Source organism: Psittacula echo, assembly GCF_963264785.1.
Source record: "Psittacula echo genome assembly, chromosome: 1".
NCBI lineage: Eukaryota > Metazoa > Chordata > Aves > Psittaciformes > Psittacidae > Psittacula > Psittacula echo.
This window is the reverse complement of record NC_137735.1, coordinates 45,231,434-45,249,972: the sequence shown is the minus strand read 5'-3', so window position 1 is coordinate 45,249,972 and position 18,539 is coordinate 45,231,434. Positions and strand designations below refer to the sequence as shown.

Below are 18,539 nucleotides of genomic sequence, written 5' to 3'. Positions count from 1 at the left end.
CTTTGGCAGTGGTTAACATTTTTCTCATACTGTTCCTTCTGTGCATCCCAGTCCTTAGGCCATGCAAGCCCTCTACATCTTGGTCTCTTGCCTTCCTTTCATTCCCCTTCAGTTTTCCTTTCTTCAGGTTAATATGAAGAACTTTTTAAATCCATTTTGCACTGACACAGCTGAAAAACTCTGCCAGATTGAGGTCATGCTGAGACCACTGTGATAAACTGCTTTTCTATTTTCTGTTCCAGTATATTGCTTAGCAAAGGCCCATTGCCTCAGAGCTTGGGTACAGATCTGAATCCTTGAACTATGAAGAGAAGGAAGCTGTTCAGTTCAAGACTTTGGGTTCAGATTCACACCACTCACTAATTTTACTCTCTGATACCCCTGGTTTCCACCAAAATGTGGAACAAGCATGCTTCCAACCTTGCCTCTCAAGGCAGTGCTTGCCACATTTTTGGAGACTTGAAAGAATGGAAGACTTGAAAATTCAAACCACCCATTCCATGCACTTCAGTACTATTAATTAATTATCCTGCAAATATAACTGCTTATCATTGTCCAACATAAGCCACTATTTTCACATGGTTCTTTTGCATTGAATAGGCATTTATCTCTTGAGTATTTCAATAACATTTTTCTACAGAATTTCTTCTGCATCAGTTACATTTCAGAAATATTTGAATACAATTTCTCAGAAACGTCTTCATGCTGCTTTGTTCCATTAAAACAGGTTGTCCAAGAAAAATACTTATTTTCGATTCGAAATAACTTGGTTTTGTTACAATACCAAAACACTATTTTTAGTCTATAAAAACTTGCATCCAAGTAGCACTGGTCCATTTTAAGCTCGTACTTTCAGTCAGTTCCATGCTGCCTAATGCAGGGTGATGTTGTCATCACCACTTGTGCAAGAATATACAGTGTATGACAAGCTGTGGAGAGTAAATTGTCTATGTCAGTGTTTTTTCATGCCGGGTTTGCCTTTGCATTCTGAGTTAAGTGGTCATGTACTGAAGGGCTAGACTCACACAAAGTGTTCAGTATCAAAGTCCCAGCTGACTTCTTTAACCAAACATAACTCCAAAATAGTCACACCTATTTGCTGTTCATCCCTGCAGATGCTTAACTTTCTTAATCACTGTTTCCTCCTTAGAAGTTCTCTGCAGGGCAGAATTCTAAGTATGCCCAGAATTAAGCCTTTTTCAGGTAAACAGTTATGCCTCTATGAGATCCACAAACTAGGTGGTGATCTTTCCATCACTTATATAAAATCATATTTAATCATTGTTCTTAAAGGCATACTTTCAAGTTTTAATTTTGGAGATAATACTGCCATAAGAGCAGTGGGCAGTACTGCATACAGAAGTATGCACTTCTTTACATTTTGGAGCTGTAGCTTATGTCTCATTAAGTAGTAAGATCTGTAGAAACAAATAATATGCCGGGTGCCTTCCCTCCCCCTGCAAGATGCTAAAAACAAAAGAGATGTTAGGTACAAATCCCAGCTTCAGGATTAAGATAGTCATGTGTTTGGAGACATGTCAGTATTCCTGATGTTTGCCACTTATGTGGACTTCTGAGTCTTGCACATTACTTATATCAGTGTATGTTTTACTCTATATGGTTCATAGAAAATCAGTTGCTAAGTTTGAGCAAATTCGCTGTGTAATTTGGTGAATTTTATTAGACTAGTGCTTCACTACTGGAAGAATAGCTAAGTCCTGTCTATGTTGGTTTATTTTTCAAGACCTTATTGTCTACTGTATATTAGTTAACTTTTGTCCTTCAGATTTTCACCTCCTCGGGTGTTGAGTTCATTGATGTTTATTTAACTTTCACTGTTTGTTTTCCTTTGAGCAGTTTTCTTCTTACTATCTCTTATAATAGTCTGTTGTTTTTCCTGCAGCACGAAAAGAGGGTCGATACCGGGAACCACCTCCAACTCCTCCTGGATATGTAGGAATACCTATTGCTGAGTTTGCAGAAGGGGGTTCCCATCCAACCAGAAAGCCTCCAGATTACAACATAGCACTTCAGAGGTCTAGAATGGTGGCACGGACATGTGAGACTCATGGGACATCAACTCCGCAGCAGCAGTCACATGGCCATTCAACTAGCAGGCCTGTGAACAAACCTCAGTGGCATAAACCAAATGAGTCAGATCCACGTCTTGCTCACTATCCATCTCAAGGGTTTTCCGCAGAGGAAGATGGTAAATTTCTGATTGTTAGATTTTGAGTGACTTGCATGCAAAACTGGTCAGTGCTTTCACAAACACAAAGCAAATTACACAAATGCGTTCAGACATTGAAATTCTTGCCATAATTTGGCTCTCTTTCATCTTTCAAAACTTGCTATTAACTTTTTTGAAAGGGAGGAATTCAGTTAATTCTTAATACAATTTCAAATTTGGAATGTAGGTCCACCTGAATTTTGGTCAACCAAGCAGTTGGCTTAGTTGACTTCTCTGGCAGTACCTATGTTCACCAGGTACAGGCCTGCCTGCCCTTAAAGTTTCCAGCATACCTAGTGTTTGACACTAGCCATATATTTAATGGTCAAAAATTATCCTGGTCTGTAGAATATCTGCCCGTCTGTCCCATAGAGCATTGTTGGTCAGGCTTATATGGATAATCACTCACATTCTATCTGAAACTCTTACGCTGTGGACACTGGCTCTTCTATACCAACTGCTTCATATAATGAGCCCACTACTCTTTTGCTACCTTGCTTGCCCAAGTTTGTCTGCTTCTTTATGCTTTAGCTCAGCTATAATGATAGAAAGACTATATAGACATAGTCTTTCTGTATTTCTACAGAGTGCAAGCATAGCTAGATTGCATCTTTAGGCCTAAGTGCTCAAAATTTAGGCAGCCAGTGCCCAAATTATGCACTTGAATGCTTTATTTTGCTAATGAAAGAAAGGCTAACATTCCCCTTCCCTCCCTAATGCTTAGTTAGTAAGGCTTTATATGCAGGATGAACTCTGCAGTTGAACCTGATGGAAAAAAGTGAAGTCTACCTTAATCAAATTGCCACAAACTTTGAAAATTACCATGTCAGAGACATTTAATTGTTCCTATAAATGCTGACTAAAGCTGCACTCAGGTTTGATGCAATCTTAAGTTAAAAAATTACAGATATATATTCAGGGAAAAATGTAAGATGGCTTTATGAAGCGATTGGATGTCTAGGCGTAGCTGTTATGTTCCTCAGGCTGAGGAACTGCACCGAGTTCAGTTATACCAATTGTCTTATTTCCTCAGAGAACAAAATTATGAAGGGATACTTCTCATGAGACCTGAAATGTACAGATATTTAGATTGGTTTAAATTATATACCTAATACAACGAAATGGAAAAAACATGAGCACCATACAGGGTTTTTTTCATTCAGTAGCAATCTTGTTCTGTATGAACTAAATTCTATTTTCCCCTATCCTATTGTGTTTGCAGAAGATGAACAAGTTTCTGCTGTCTAAGACTTGGGCTTTTCTGGATCCAGAGTGAGCCACCTTAAAGGAGAGCACAAGACGACGTCCCTAGAATAGGAGCCTTGGAACTATAGTTAAAGGATGGTGGACCTATTTGCCTCCTTCCCTGCCTTAAAGCAGCATGGGGCTTCTTCCTCTGCCCCTCCCCCTTCTGTCCCCTCTCCCCTTGCATGTGAAATACTGTGAAGAAATCGCCCTGGCACTTTTCAAACTGTGTTGCTTGAAATGCACAGTGCAGCAATCTCCAAGCTACCACTGTCGCTGTCTGCCACATCACACAGTATCATTCCAAATTCCAAGATCATCACATCAGGATGATTAACTCTGGCTGCACTTCCCAATGCCTGGAAGGGTTTCTTTTTTAAATCTTCCATTTAGATTTTAATTACAATCCTAGCACTTAGTCTCATTGGGATAATGAGATAAGCTAGTTGTCAAATTACAATTGGCCTTTAACCTACAAAGAGAGAGATGCATTGAAATCTTTCAAGGAGCAGTGCTTATTTGCTTGTTTACAATGCCTGTTACGGTTTTGTATGTTTGCGTTTTGGAGATCAGCTACCGCATCTGCATAGTGGTTACAGTATTATTTCATAGTTGTAAGTAGGGTTGCCAGCCTGAGCTCCTGGAAAAAATGTTGCTGTCACATGGCTGAGCAGGGCAGAAGGGAAGGCAAAGGTTATGGGATGCAGCCGTTCCTTGACCGTCTCACTTCACTCTTAATGTGCCCCACCCTGGAATCTTCAAAAGTTTGGACATGTTAGCAGGAATGGCATCCTCAGCTAGGGCTAAATGTAGAAACAGGTTCTTGCAACTGGCTGGTGATGGAAAGGACACAGTGTGTCTCATACCTGTGCCTTGTGGAATACAGGATGGCAGACTAGAAACGAAAGTGTCCCATTCTGATGAGACAGATGGCAACCCCACCTTTAAGTTATATTTTTTTTTTTTTTTTTTTTTTATGATATAGTAGTAATATTGAAAGAAAAATTAACTGGATAACATTGCAGTGAAGGAAGTTGGGATGTCACAGCTCATGTCAGCTGTTAACACTGATCTAATAACCTCCATCTATTGACTTTGGCATTAGGGGATAAACGAGCCTTTAAGTAACGAAAAATAACATGGTTAGATTTGCCAGCCTTTGCAATGCAGAAATAGTCACAACTGTTAATGGCTTCATGGAACACTGCATGTGTAGAGAAGGCCAATGTGTAGCAACCACCTGCTCACAGCTGCTATTAACCCTATAATGACTGAAATGACCCTCCCCTCTATTTTTGTGTTGTTTTTGCACAGACTCCGGAGAAGTGAAGGCTGCCAATCCGAGTAGTACTCAAATGTGAGGAACTGCTGGTCTTGGATATTTTTTTTTTTCCATTGAACTCAGCTGATCATATTGATCAGTAGATAAACGTAAATAGCTTCAACTTTTAAAGATCAAATTGCAGTGTTTTTTCACTGTATCAAACAAATGTCAGTGCTTTATTTAATTCTCTCTCCTGAAATCATAGCTTTTGTCTATTTGCTTATATATCCCATTGTCAATTATGCATTTGTAATTTTACATGTAATATGCATTATTTGCCAGTTTTATTCTCAAGGCTATGGACCTCATGTGCATATAGAAATACAAAATCCTAGCTCTATCACAAGTTGCACAAATGTTATATAAGCATTAAGTAATTGTAGACCATAGGACTGCTAATCTCAGTTCGCTCTGTGATGTCAAGTGCAGAATGTACAATTAACTGGTGATTTCCTCATACTTTTGATACTACTTGTACCTGTATGTCTTTTAGAAAGACATTGGTGGAGTCTGTATCCCTTTTGTATTTTTAATACAATAATTGTACATATTGGTTATATTTTTGTTGAAAATGGTAGAAATGTACTATGTTTATGCTTCTACATCCAGTTTGTATGAAGCTGGAAAATAAATAAATATAACATTAATGAAGTCCATATTGATTCTTATGCATTTTACATGTTCCACATACTTGAACAAATTTATGAAAAAATTTTACTTCTCTGTGTATTAATATTAAAGGGAAATTGCCAAGTGATGTGGGCAAACCATTGGTGTGGAGTTTTTCTTGATATATCCTTGTGCTGCTGATAACTCCTGGAAAGTTTGGGGTGTGTACTGCTGAATGAGAATGACTGATGTGTTACGTGTCCCCAGCAGGAACATTTGAGGTGCCAAGAGAGGACTATAGGTATGGTCTTAGGTATATACTGAATGTAAATAATATTAAAGGAATGATTGTGGTGATTTTATGTTCTGAATGGTGTGAAAGTAAGGAATACGTGTTTTAACATTTCAAAATGATCCATTTGACTTTTTTTACCAAAGAAGGTATTTCAAGCAATGAAGATCACCCGATACCATCCCCAGTAATAAAAGTTGACATTAATTCAATGTTAAATCTGTAGATTTTTTTTGCCAGAGGTTAAAGTCATTATATTCAGTAGAATGCAGAAGACTGAGTTAAAATGTCACTGCTAAAGCTATTATCAACTGTATCCCATTTAGCTTTAAAGTGCTTGACAGGTGGTGTTTCCATATCTAAAATTGGTTCATTGCAAAGAGAAGCAACAAAATGCTCTGTCTAGATTTAAGTCTTCCTAGCATAACCCTAGAAACATTCCACACTGAATACAATCAGAAGAAAGTTAAAAATCATTGAAAATACAGGACTTGTCAAGATTCTCTGTCATTGGAATCCCTAGAAGGGTAAGGAAAGAAGTTATGGAGATGCAGATTTTTATGGTATGCGTGTGAATGGAACTACTTTTTGTGAATCTGTGGTTGTACTTGTTGGGTATGTTTCAAGAAGCTAGAGAACCGCCGTTACTAGTGGCTGACATTACTAGAATGAAAGTACATTTTTGCATGTCTTACCTGCAAGTTTCTCCTTTGGTAATACTAAAGGTAATTCCTCTTAGCGACTTGTAAAGTATATGAACTGTTTGCAAATTTGTAAATTTTTTTTCAATATACTTGATACAGTATTGAATTCCCTATCCTCCCGTTCATGCCTCCCTTCTGAACGCATTATGTGCAGACATCCACAACACTCATGATCCAATACACGTAGCTTATTGTGGGTTGGGAGATAAAGAACACTAAACGCAGCAACCGATTCAGTTGAAATAAAGGCCTTGCTAAGGTATACCTTCTTGTGAAACAGATTTGATAGTTGTTCTTGCACACGTAATATGAATTTTGTACTTACTGTGTGGCTGCAGCAAGATGCAGACAAGTAAACTACCAGTTGCTGGGATTTAGTGTTGCATTTGACAGAATCACATGGAACACTGAAATCTAAGGAAATTTCTTTTTTTGTTTGAAGAAACATCATTCAACTATCTATATTCTTCTATGAAGTATTTTTTTAATAAAACTTATTGAGCCAAAGGCTGCTTCTTTATGAAGTATATTACACACTGGAGACAACATAAAAGAAAAGCTAAGGTACTGAAGGTACTGCTTTGGTGGTTTAACTGTGGTCATCTGGAGAAGCATGTGTGTTTTACATCTGTATATCTAAGATTAAAATATTTGGTCCACCTAAAGTGGGGGACTGTGTTGCTATTTCAAAACAAAGCAAAAAACCCTGAAAGCCTTCTGTTTGCTTCAAGACTCTGCGTGTTATGATGATCATTATTAATTAGTAAATTTAGTCCCAACTTGATCATCAAGAACTCCAGCAGCAGTCCCTCTCCAAACTGCTACTTCCTCTTCTTACAGCACAGTTTAAGCACAGGTTTTTCCCACCTCCCATGCAGGTATGTAGTTTCTTTTACTTGATGCCATCTCTACCTTCATTTTATTCTTTTGTGTGTTTAGTCCAGGATCTATAAAGAATTTTCTGTTCTGAGACTTGTTCTTAAGGTTTTATGAGGTCGGGCTGGTAGACTGCTTGTTTCCCCCACTTTTCTCATGTTTGTTACTCTTCAGTCACCTGCTATAGCTCCTCACATGGTAGCTTCACCATATCTTGGTATTTAGTCTCTGATAGCCAATACTCATTCTTTCAAAATTTCTGGGCAGGATACTCTGACCATTTTTGTTAGTCTCTGTATTTAATGACATTTTCCATATTGAAGAAGAATGTTTCACTTTCTTAGGTAGCTATAGATGGATTATTCCTGAGCTCTATTCTTTCCTGGCCACACAGCGGCCTTGATGACTCATTTTGGTTTTGAGGTATTTGTTTGGTTGAAGAATCTTTTGCTTTTCGTGTCAATGAAAATGTCTAATTCAGCCTGACTTCTGTCAATTTTGATTTTCATCTCCATCCTTGAAAATACTACTGTGTTAATCTTTGTTTACTTTCCTGATTTTGGTTTGGGTTAGAGGATTAGGTTTTTCTAGTTAGTCTAAAAAATTGTTTTGCTCTGTTCTTCTGTTATCCTGTAACTTTGTCCCACATGTTTCTCCCCCTTGTTGATAACACACATTTTGGACACCTTTTGTATCTTGGGTAACTTACGATATAAGTGAATCTTTCACCCTGTGTAATGTTAGCTGAGACCTTGGCTCAAGACTTTTATTCATGGTTTTGTGCTTTGAGAAAGTCTGTACCTTCTAGAAAAGGTTACAGGAGAATAAGAAAGCTTAAAGGTCTGTGAAACACAACTTCCACGGAAAACTGGAATCCTGTTTCCTATGACTCCCTGAGCTAAAAAGCTTGGCTGTCCCAGGGCTCTACATAATGCCTCTGAATCTGTATGCTGTAAGTGGAGATATTAGCACAGTGCAACTGTTTAAACCTAACAAACAGACCTGAAAACTGATGGAGGTTCCTCTGTGATTAAGGCTGAACATAAAAGTTGCTAAAGAACTTTGAAATATTTTTTATGTTCAAATGATAATTTTGGCAAAATCACAAAACTGAAATTTTGCATGCTCTGTGTGTCTCAGTCCATGGGAAGTTCATTTGGCAAGTCAGTCACTGGTGAAAAACTCATAGCAAATTCACCTTAATAAGGCTTGTGTATTTATTGCTCTTGAACATGATTCAAGAAATAATTCATGTTTTAAGTGCTTTATTGACTAAGAAAGGGTGTACTTAGCTGTTTCTTTTCCCAGCACATATGTGCTTTTCCTCCTTCTCATGCCTCAGTTGTTGTTCTTTAGATGCACAATTCTCCCTCCCTGTTAACCTCTTCCTGTTGCTTGTATTAGCTGGTTTCTCACACAGCTCCTCTTTGCTCCTTTGTAGAACACAGTACCACCCATTTCCTTCCTCCCAAAGTGTGTTTTGTATGCAGTCTTCAGAAACAATGGAAGGAGGCAGCACTTCAGTGCTCAAAAAGCTTGAAAAGGCATGTACCCAGGCAGGGCAAATTCAGACTTCAGTTCTTTGTCTGCATATACATAGCCCTTTTCTCAATTGTTTCCTGAAAGCTGGTTTGTTCAGGTTTCTGTGCAGTACCCTCTGTGTATCTGTAGCACACCGCTTACTTTGGTGTACTTGAAATAGTTGTGATCTGATGAATACAGAATGTTTTTTTAATTTGCTGAAATCTTTTGTTAGACACAGAGTGCGGCTTAAGACCAGCACAGGGAGTTGGGGAGGGGACAGGAAACAAGGGACTTGCCACGGATGGTGGTTCTGGCTTGTCTTCTCAAATCCAAACAGTCTCACAAGGTAGAGGCATCTGGTGTGTAATTAAAAAGGTCTAGTTTTTCCGACTTTTTAAAATCACATTTCTGCTGCTTTTAATCACATTTGACCAATTCTCTATGAAAACATGTTTCTTTCCAAAATAATGTCATTAATGACCTGTACAGGACTGAACTATGTCTCCTTTCTGTATTACAACATTTGGTTGGTTGGGACATCTCCATTCTGGTGCTTGCTCTTCAAGCAGGTGGCTCTTCAGAGTGGTGAGCATAAGCACTCTTTTTTTGGTGTAATTTTGTGTTTGATCTTTTCCATGCTTTTCATGGGAACTGGCATGACACAGGTTGGGGTTTTTTACTTGTTTAACTACTGTCTTGAATTTTTTGTTTCAGATTTAGGGTCATTGTGGTTTCTGAAATTTGTATGCTTGCATTGAAATTGGGAGTATAAGGTGGTTTTATACTACCTGCAGTGTTAGCCTTTCTTCCTTCCTAAGTTGTAAACTTGTCCTTAATTGTGGTGTTGTCCTGATGAAATTTCACTTTCTTCCTCTGCATATTGCTAAAGAAATCATTGCAGCTGAACGCATTTGCTGCCTGATGATGGGCTGATATTAAGCCTCTCTTTGCATCTGGTGCTAGTTCAAGCATCACTGTCTCTTTCTCTTGCTTTGAAGCACATTAATTCTATAGGCACTAGACACACTTGACACTTATGATGAGCTTTTCTTGGGCAGACTTTCATTTGCAGAAGTCTGTGTCTTTGGCCAGCAAGCAGGACATTTTGTCTTGCGGATGCATCTCAGCATGCAGACAGATGGCTATGAATGAAAATGTTGATTTTTCTGTGTCCTGAGGAGTCCTAGCTTGTACTGTTAGAACTCTTAATTCTCCAAGCAGTTCACAGGTGCCTGAAGAACTTACAGTTTCTTATGGTAGCTTGTACTGTAATGTCTTGTTTGCTGATTATATTCTTAAAACAGTCTTACTTACTGTCTAATAATATACTGGGTGTCCTGACAAGATGTTCCTAAAGGAATAGTTTTTGTGGTTGGGAAACTGAGTAGCAGATTTACAACTATTTCTACTACCAGGGCATGCTTAGTCCTGACTTCCAGACTTTGCCAAATGGAGAAGTGCATAAATATCTAGTATGCAGTTTGCATTCACAACACTTCAAACCCTGAAGAAAAATGCTTATTTCTAATCAGTGGAAAACCAATAATGCTATGTTTTTAACAAGATTGCTATAAGCAGAAGTTTTACTCTTTTCTATTAGTTAATCTTCCTTTGATTCTCCCTTTCTGCTCCCTGATATTGCAGCTATATAAGCAATATCTTCAGAAGTGAAGCACTGCAGTGCTTCAGTTTTATTGAGGTGTAGACCTAACACTGTTTTATTGAGTAGACCTGGATCACATTTTGCTCTAGTGAGCTATCCCAATGGCTACATGCTTTGCTACATGTTTTCTCCACAGCAGAAAGTCCCAGTTTAGTTCACTCCGGAGAATCTGCGCTCTGTAGCTGAGAAGGCCCTGCCCTCAGTTCCTATCAGCGTTTATGAAGGTTTCCTATTGGCATGGGCCACCACAAAACAGCATTGTGGTTGAAGCACAAGCTTCTGCAGATTTCTGATGCTCTAAAAGAGTGCATAAATGAAAGGCACACGTAAATATAAGGGGAAGAATGCAAATTGGTGAAAGTGGTCATGTCCCCCTTTCATCCAAATGAGCTGTAGTTCAAGTTCCTGTGGCATGATGGGCTGAAGGCTCTCCTGTGGGCTGGCCCACTTTCAGAGCCTTGTTGAATCACTCCCTGCCTTGTGTCCTTGTGGAGACAAGGGCCTAAAGCTGACTTAGCTGAGTGGTCAGTGATGTCCTTTTGATTATTCACCTATGATTGTCTAATAAATTGCTGTTGCTGCTGTTTGGGAGTTTGGGGTTTGTAGGTTAATGATTTATACATTATTTTACTGCCTTCCTCCTCCCTTCAGCTGTGTATTTTGCAGTCTTTGTAAATTTAGCCTATAGCAATATTTGTTTCACATTTGAGCTTTCACTGTCTTGTAACAGCAGAATCTGCCCTTCATTCCAGACCCTATCCGCTTTTACCTTTGCTTACTACATCAAATTTGGATGCTAAATTTAGACTGCAGACCCTTTGAGAAAGCCAGCATACGTTTATAAAATAATATCAGCGAGTAACTCTTGTTTCCTAACTACTTTCTTTTTCTTTGTCAAAGCTTGCTCTGCATTGCCAAGGTTAAAATCTGTTTCTCTGCAGATTTCTTAAATTATGCATGCACACTTAAATAGTTTTAAAACCACTGCTTGTTCAGTGAAGGTCACCTTCTTTCACCTGAAATATTATTTTGTAAATGAAATGTGCTGGGATTTTAGAAACATGGAATTGGCCAGATGCACCAAATCAATACCTTTCATAAATCTGCTAAAAAGATGTACTTACAGAATGCTGCATGTTGATGACATAGCATTTATTTGTGCTACAATGAACTGTGTTCTTCAAAGATGAGAGTTCAGTTAAATTTATTGACCTCTTCATCCAGGAAGAAAAACAGTGATGGAATGACTAAGACTGGTATTGTTATAATGGTCTGGAGAATATGAACAAATGTAATACTTATTTCAATCTTTACTATTTACCTGTCACAAACAGTGACCTTAGTGCTTCCAACTTTTCATTGCAAAATGGCATGTTTCATTCCAAGGAGAAAAGTGTACAAGGGAGGTAATTAGTCCAAACCACAGAATGGACATCACACTAATCTGACCTTCTCTCAGGAATCTTTCTAGGTACACTCACATTCTGGCCAAACCACAAGCATGCAGAGCATGGGTAATGCACGCAAAAAAATCTTGAATGCACTTAGGTTTGCAAAACATGGTGGCGGCAGTTCTTTTGCTGGCCATTAGTATTAGAAACATCCATCAGATGAGATTAGTTCTCTTTAGTTTACAGATCTCATTTCTTGTCATGAATCAGTGATAAATGTAATCCAAACAATGAAAAAAAGTACAATTCAGAGAAGAGGGTGTAAAAAAATACTGTGAGAAAAATACTACCTCAAAATATGCCATGGGAATTAATACCCAAAGAAAACAGTTGTGAAATATTGTGCTTTAAAATCAAATTACCTGCATTCATAAAGCTAACTTATGTTTATAGTTTGATAGACTAATTCTGCCTGCTGATTATTGCTTTGAGCTCTTTTTGGGTCTTCCTTTCATCTAAAATGCAGTAAGTAATAATCCATCTATGCCTACAACATGTTTACAGGTGAGTAGAGTGCAGGGGCAAACAAGACTCAAGGCAAGCTCAGTATGTTTGGCATGTTTGTTGCCTGCTCTGTAATCTACATCAGAGGTGTTGCCAGGCTCAGAAAGCCCATTATTGAAACTTGGTAGGACAAATTCCGTGACTGGAGTGAGGCTATCAGTGACTGCAAGCTGTTCAGAAGGGGCAGGTGAGGAAAGAGGAGTGGAGGGGTTGCCCTCTACAGCAAGAAATAGAATGTTAAGACCCATCTCTGAAGAATAGCCATGAGCAGATTGAATGTTTACGGATAAGAAGTAGAGACCTAGGCAACAAAGGAAACCTTGTGATTGGCGTCTACTAAAGGCTGCCTGATCGAGGGGAGCCTATTGACAAAGCTGCCTTAGTCCTGGCATCATGCTCACAGGTTTTTGTCCTATGGGGAGACTTCAACCACCTAGACATCTGCTGGAAAAGTAGCATGGCGAGGTCTAGGCTATCCAGGAGTCTCGTAGAATGCACCAAGGATAAATTCTTAAGCTAGGCAACACACAGCTGTACCAGAAGGGATGAAATATTGGACCTGATGGTCACCAATGCAAATGGGCTAACTGGTGATGTCAAAATTGGAGGCTGCCTGGTCTTCAGGGATCATGAACTGATGGAGTTTGCAGTCCTGAGGGATATGGGTCAGGCAAAGTGTAAAGTCAGGACCCTGAATTTTAGGAAAGCAAACTTCCAGCTCTTCAAGAAATTAGTTAATAGGACCTTAGGAAATTGCCCTCAGGGTCAAGGAAGCAGAACAGAGCTGGCAGATCTTTAAGGATGCTTTCCATGGAGCAAAAGAGCTCTCAATCCCTACATGCAAAAAATCAGGAGAGGAAGGCAAGAGGTCATCATGGCTGAGTAGAGACATGCTGGTCAAACTAAAGGGCAAGAAGGAGATGCACAGGCAGTGGAAGCAGGTACAGGTATCTTGGGAATACTATAGGGAAGCTGCCCAGTTTGGTAGGAATGGGATCTGAAAGGCCAAGGCGTGGACGGAGCTGACCTTGGCAAGGGATGCAAAGAATAATAACAAGGGCTTCTATTAGGTATGTCAGCTGGAAAAGGAAGGTCAAAGAAAGTGTATCCCCCCTGACGAGCAAGACTGGGATCAAGTACACACCCAGTAAGTTTGCAGACACAAAGCTGAACGGTGCGATTGACATGCCTGAGGGAAGGGATGCCATGCAGAGGGACCTGCATGAGCTGAGAAGTGGGCCCATGTGAACCTCATGAAGTTCAACGAGGCCAAGTACAAGGTCCTGCACCTGGGCTGGGATTGCCTGGTATCAATAAAGGTTAGGGTATTACGGGACTGAGAGCCACCCTGCAGAGAAGGACTTGGGGGTACTGGTGGATGAAAAGCTAGACATGAGCTAACAATGTGCACTCACAGCCAAGAAGGCCAACAACATCCTGGGCTGCATCAAAAGAAGCGTGGTATCTTGCTTATTTGGGCCTAGCTGTTTTTGGGGAGAGGTCCGAGAGTTCAAAGCTAACCTGAGAAATGTTATTCTTAATGAACGACGTACAAGGCAAGGATGAGGGATTAGTTTCTGGGTGTGCTAGAGACCTCATGTGCTGACTGTGCAGTACTGCACTTCTGGGGATAACAAAAGCTTATTTCAGTTTCTCTAGTTTTGTAAGTGTTTCATACGTCTGCCTAAGAATCCTGAGATGACTTCTTAGCTTTTCTTTCTTTTTTTTTTTTTTGATTGTTTGTTTGTTTTTTAGTGTTTTTTAGTGTTTTGGATGTGGTACTTGGTGATATGGTTTAGTCGAGGTGTAAGGCATGGGCTGGACTCGATGATCTTGAAGGTCCCTTCCAACCTGGTAATTCTGATTCTGATTCTGGGTTTTTTTTTTTTTGGTTTTTTTTTTTTTTTTTTTTTTTTTTTTTGTTTTGGTTTTTTTTTTTGTTTTTTTTTTTTTTTTTTCCCTAAAGGTGCTGCTGCAAAATTCTTTGATTTTAAATTAATATTTTCATAAAGAAAATTGAATCTTCTCCTAAGGTAGGAACAAGGCTAGGATCCATCTGGGTTTTTTGAAAATGGTATGTTATCCACACATGGTGAGCACTTGTATGTTAAAGAGGTACCATTTACTGTAGTGTAAATTTCAGAGATGTTAGAATTGGAGTGGATTTTTTGGTATTTTTTTTCTTTGTTCCTGTTGGGTTGTTTTTTCCTTAAAGTGGTGATCATGAGCCAGCCCTGAGTTCTTGGCAGTGGTTTGCATGTCCAAGGAGAATGGAAGAGCTGGGAATGAGATGCTCTAAACTGTGTATTCCTATTTAAGCTGTTATAAATAATGAATCCAATGTTAGCATCTTTATTATTCTATTTGGAGTAGTTTGCCTTCAAGCCCAGGTTTTGGAAGCATATGTATCCTGTTTACATTTGGAGATTGTTGCTCTAAAGATAGAGCCCATGACCTGAGATGAGTTAGTGAAATTGCTCTTTATAAGGGTTTAAAGGAACATGTGTCTGTGTGTCCAAGCCTTATTGCATCAAAAATGCACTCCTATCACAGGAAAACATAGCCACTAGCTTATAAGTAATCTCTAGAATTGAGGCCTTTTTTCTAGAACAAAGTACTTGTCTCTCTAAACATATACCAGTTACATTGACTTTCCATTATGGATTCAATAGTGTGCCACTGCAAGCCATATGCAGTTTGACCTTTTTGGTCATGGCAGGGAAATATGTCAAGTGCTGTTGCTGCGCTAGTATCAAAAGGCAACTTAAAAATGGGACAGCTCAGAAGAACACTAATTACAGGTTTGAGGGATGCTGTCACATTTAAAAGAGACAGAAGCTGTATGTGAGTACAGTGGAGCATAGAAAATTCTGGTTATTGAGGACTGTAGAGTAGTATCTTAAACACATTCTTAGGATTATCAAAATTTATGGATTTTCTTCAGTACTAACTAAATGCTTGGGGGAGCGGTTGCCTTCTGCAAAACATGTTGCTAAGAAGCCTGTTTCAAGCTGCTTTATTATAGTATCAGAACTGGGAAGCAAAAATCTGGGTATGAAGCTTTTTGGAGAAAACACGCACCAAATGCTGTGAGCCATGTTTAGAAAAACAAATCATGCAAGCTGACAGCAGGTGACTGTTTTGAACTTGATCTATCAGCAACAAGTGTGCCACTGAATTCTTGGCAGTTTCTTGGTGGTCAGCAGGCTATCTTGGATCAAAGCTGGTATGCAGACATTTGGCAGACAGGCCAATGTTCCCACTAGTTCTGCTCCCAAGCTGGTGTTCCACTTGACTACTTGGACATTGCCTTTAGAAATAAAAAGTCGATTTGCAAATACTTTTCAGTAGTAGGAGACACATAGGAACAGTGACCTGTTAAGTATTGCCTATAGAAAGACAAAACCCATTTTGCTCTGGAAGGGACCAACAGCTATGGCTAAACAGGCAACTTCAAAATCTGTCAGAAAACTAAAATAGCTCTGAAGATCTCAAAATCAAGTGTAAATGCTGCTCAGCAGAATGGCTTTTGGAAAGCTTAGAGATGAAATAAATTCAGCTCAGCGATTTAAACAAAAACTTTCCTTGTCAAATAATTTAAACTGTTTGAATTTATGCTCATTGCTGAACACAGATCTGCCTCTAAGCTGCTTGACATTTGGAATGGCTTTCTGCAGCTCTGCTCGCCAACTCCTTGTGCATGATGTTTAGCTTTGTCTGTGTACATGTTCTTGCCTACTAAAAGTATGTAGCATTTTCAAGGCACAGCTTGTCTAAGTTTTCACAGAATCACAGAATGGCTGAGGTTGGTAGGGACTTCTGGAGGTCATCTGGTACAACCCCCTGCTGAAGCAGGGCCACCTACAGCCAGTTGCCCAGGGCTTTGTCCAGCCAGCTTTTGAATATCTACAAGGAGGACAACCTCTGCCAATGCTCAGTCATGCTCACAGTAAAAAAGCATTTCTCTGTGTTCAGATGGAGCCTCCTGTGTTTCTGCGTGTGCCCATTGCCTCTGGTCCTGTGACTGGGCAACAATGGAAAGAGCCTCCTGGCTCTCTCATCTTTACACCCTCCCTCCAGGCATGTACACATGAATAAGATCCACCCTGAGCCTTCTCCAGGTTGAATCACAGAATCATAAAAAACTGGCCAAGCTCTCTCATCCCTTCCTCACCGGAAAGATGCTCCATTCCCTTAAGCATCTTAGTGACCCTTCACTGGACTTTCTCCAGTACGTCCATGCCTCTCTTGTGCTGGGAAGCCCAGAAGTGGACACAGTGCTCCAGGTGTGGCCTCACCAGTGCTGAGCAGAGGGGAAATGGCAAGACTTTTAATGCATCCCAGGAATCCGTTATCCTTCTCTACTGCAAGTACACACTGCTTGCTCATTGTCTGCTTGGCATCCTCCAGGGTCTTTTCTGTAAAGCTGCTTCCCACCTGGCTAGCCCTTAGAATATATTGGTACATGTGGTTGTTCATGCCCAAGTGCAGGACTTCACACCTACCCTTACTGAACTTGATGAGATTCCTGTCACCGCATTTCTCCAGCCTGTCCAGGTCCTTCTGAATGGCAGCATTACCCACTGGCGTATCACCCACTCCTCACAGTTCTGTGACACGAGCAAACTTTCTGAGAGAGTGCTCCTGTTCACTTTCCAGGATTAGCTGCTCTATCACTTTCCCAGGGACTGAGGTAAGGCTGGCTGGCCTATAGTTCTCTGGGTCCTCCTTCTTGAAGACAGGAGGGGTATTTGCTTTCCTTCAGTCTTCCGGCATTTCTTCCACTTGCCTTGATCGATCAGAGATTGCCTGTAGTGGCCTCATGATGACATGTGCCTGCTCCCTCAGCACTTGTGGGTGCATCCCGTCAGGGCCCATGGACTTAAGTAAGTCCAGTTCACCTAAGTATTCTCTGATCTGATTCTCTTCTACCAAAGGTACATCTTCCTTGCTCCAGATTTCCCCCCTTGGTTTCTTGGACCTGATGGCTCTTGAAGGATGGAATTACGATAAAATGCTGAGGTGAAGAAGACATTTGGTACCTCAGCCTGTCCTATATCACCAGGGGCCCCACTTCATTCAGCACTGGGCCCACGTTTTCCCACATTTGCATGTGTAATCAAGCTCCTAAAAATGTTCATAGGCAGTATTTTCAGAGAATTTACCTTTGAAATAATTTATTAACATAAGGGCCTTGCTACAAGCATTGTGTACAAGCAAAACTCTCTCTTCTGTCACTGTATTAACATAAGGGCCTTATTACAAGTGAAATCATCTCTTCTGTCTCACAATCTGTTACATTATAATCATGCTCTACATGCTGTTATTGCTGTTGGGGATAAATCCAGCTGGTACTTATTATCTCAACAGATTCATTGTATAATAGGAAACTTCATGTACTTGTATCAGTTGACTATAACCTACTTTAAGAATAGAAAAATATAGTTTATCTTAGTGAGATAGCTATCCATAAAAAATGTTCTGAGAAGATGAGATGTTTTTCTTGGTCTCTCCCTCTCTTTCTCTTTTTCTTTCCCTCTCTCTCTCTCTAAGTCTGGGTTTTTCTCCTCATCTGTATTCCTACAATTTATTCAGGAATTTTATTATCATGCATTTTCTTTGAATTGTGAACTGATAATTGTTTGGGCATATATCCAAGGAATAGATTTGTGGAATAACGTCAGCCAAATTTCAAGTGTCTTCAGCACACATTGTATGTCTCATCATATGCACAGCTTGTGATGTATACATGGAAGCTGAGAATGTGTGCAGCTGCAAAACTGCCACATCTAGGTTTAAAATACAGTGCTGTAGTTCTGTTTCAAAGTAATGTGTGTTAGCAGATTCATTCACAAGCCTGAGAAAGCTTCCATCTTTGAACAATATCCTTCCTATAGTCATCATCTTAATCTTGGATAGTGTAATAATACATCTTCAACCCTTAAATATGAGGGTATTAAATAATTGAAGAGAAATTGGTCTATTTTAAGAAGAAAGGACTTCTCAGATGACAAGTTTCACACATCCAAAATAGGGCTTAAAGCAGTGCACTCTTTCTGCAGTTGTAAATATTTTAAATAGAAAATGTGAGTTTCTTTTTCATTAGCAAAATTATCT

General features: G+C 39.6%; 1 protein-coding gene across 1 annotated transcript in view; it reads left to right on the top strand.

Moving 5' to 3' along the window:
• Positions 1–3,478, top strand: part of RAPGEF2 (Rap guanine nucleotide exchange factor 2) — a gene marked incomplete at both ends in the record, with an annotated part of 190,703 nt that extends 187,225 nt beyond the window's left edge. Inside the window, 2 exon segments of the mRNA XM_080620366.1 lie at positions 1,904–2,209; positions 3,453–3,478. Of these exon segments, the coding sequence (XP_080476492.1) occupies positions 1,904–2,209; positions 3,453–3,478 (332 nt within the window).
• Positions 3,479–18,539: the final 15,061 nt, after the last annotated feature.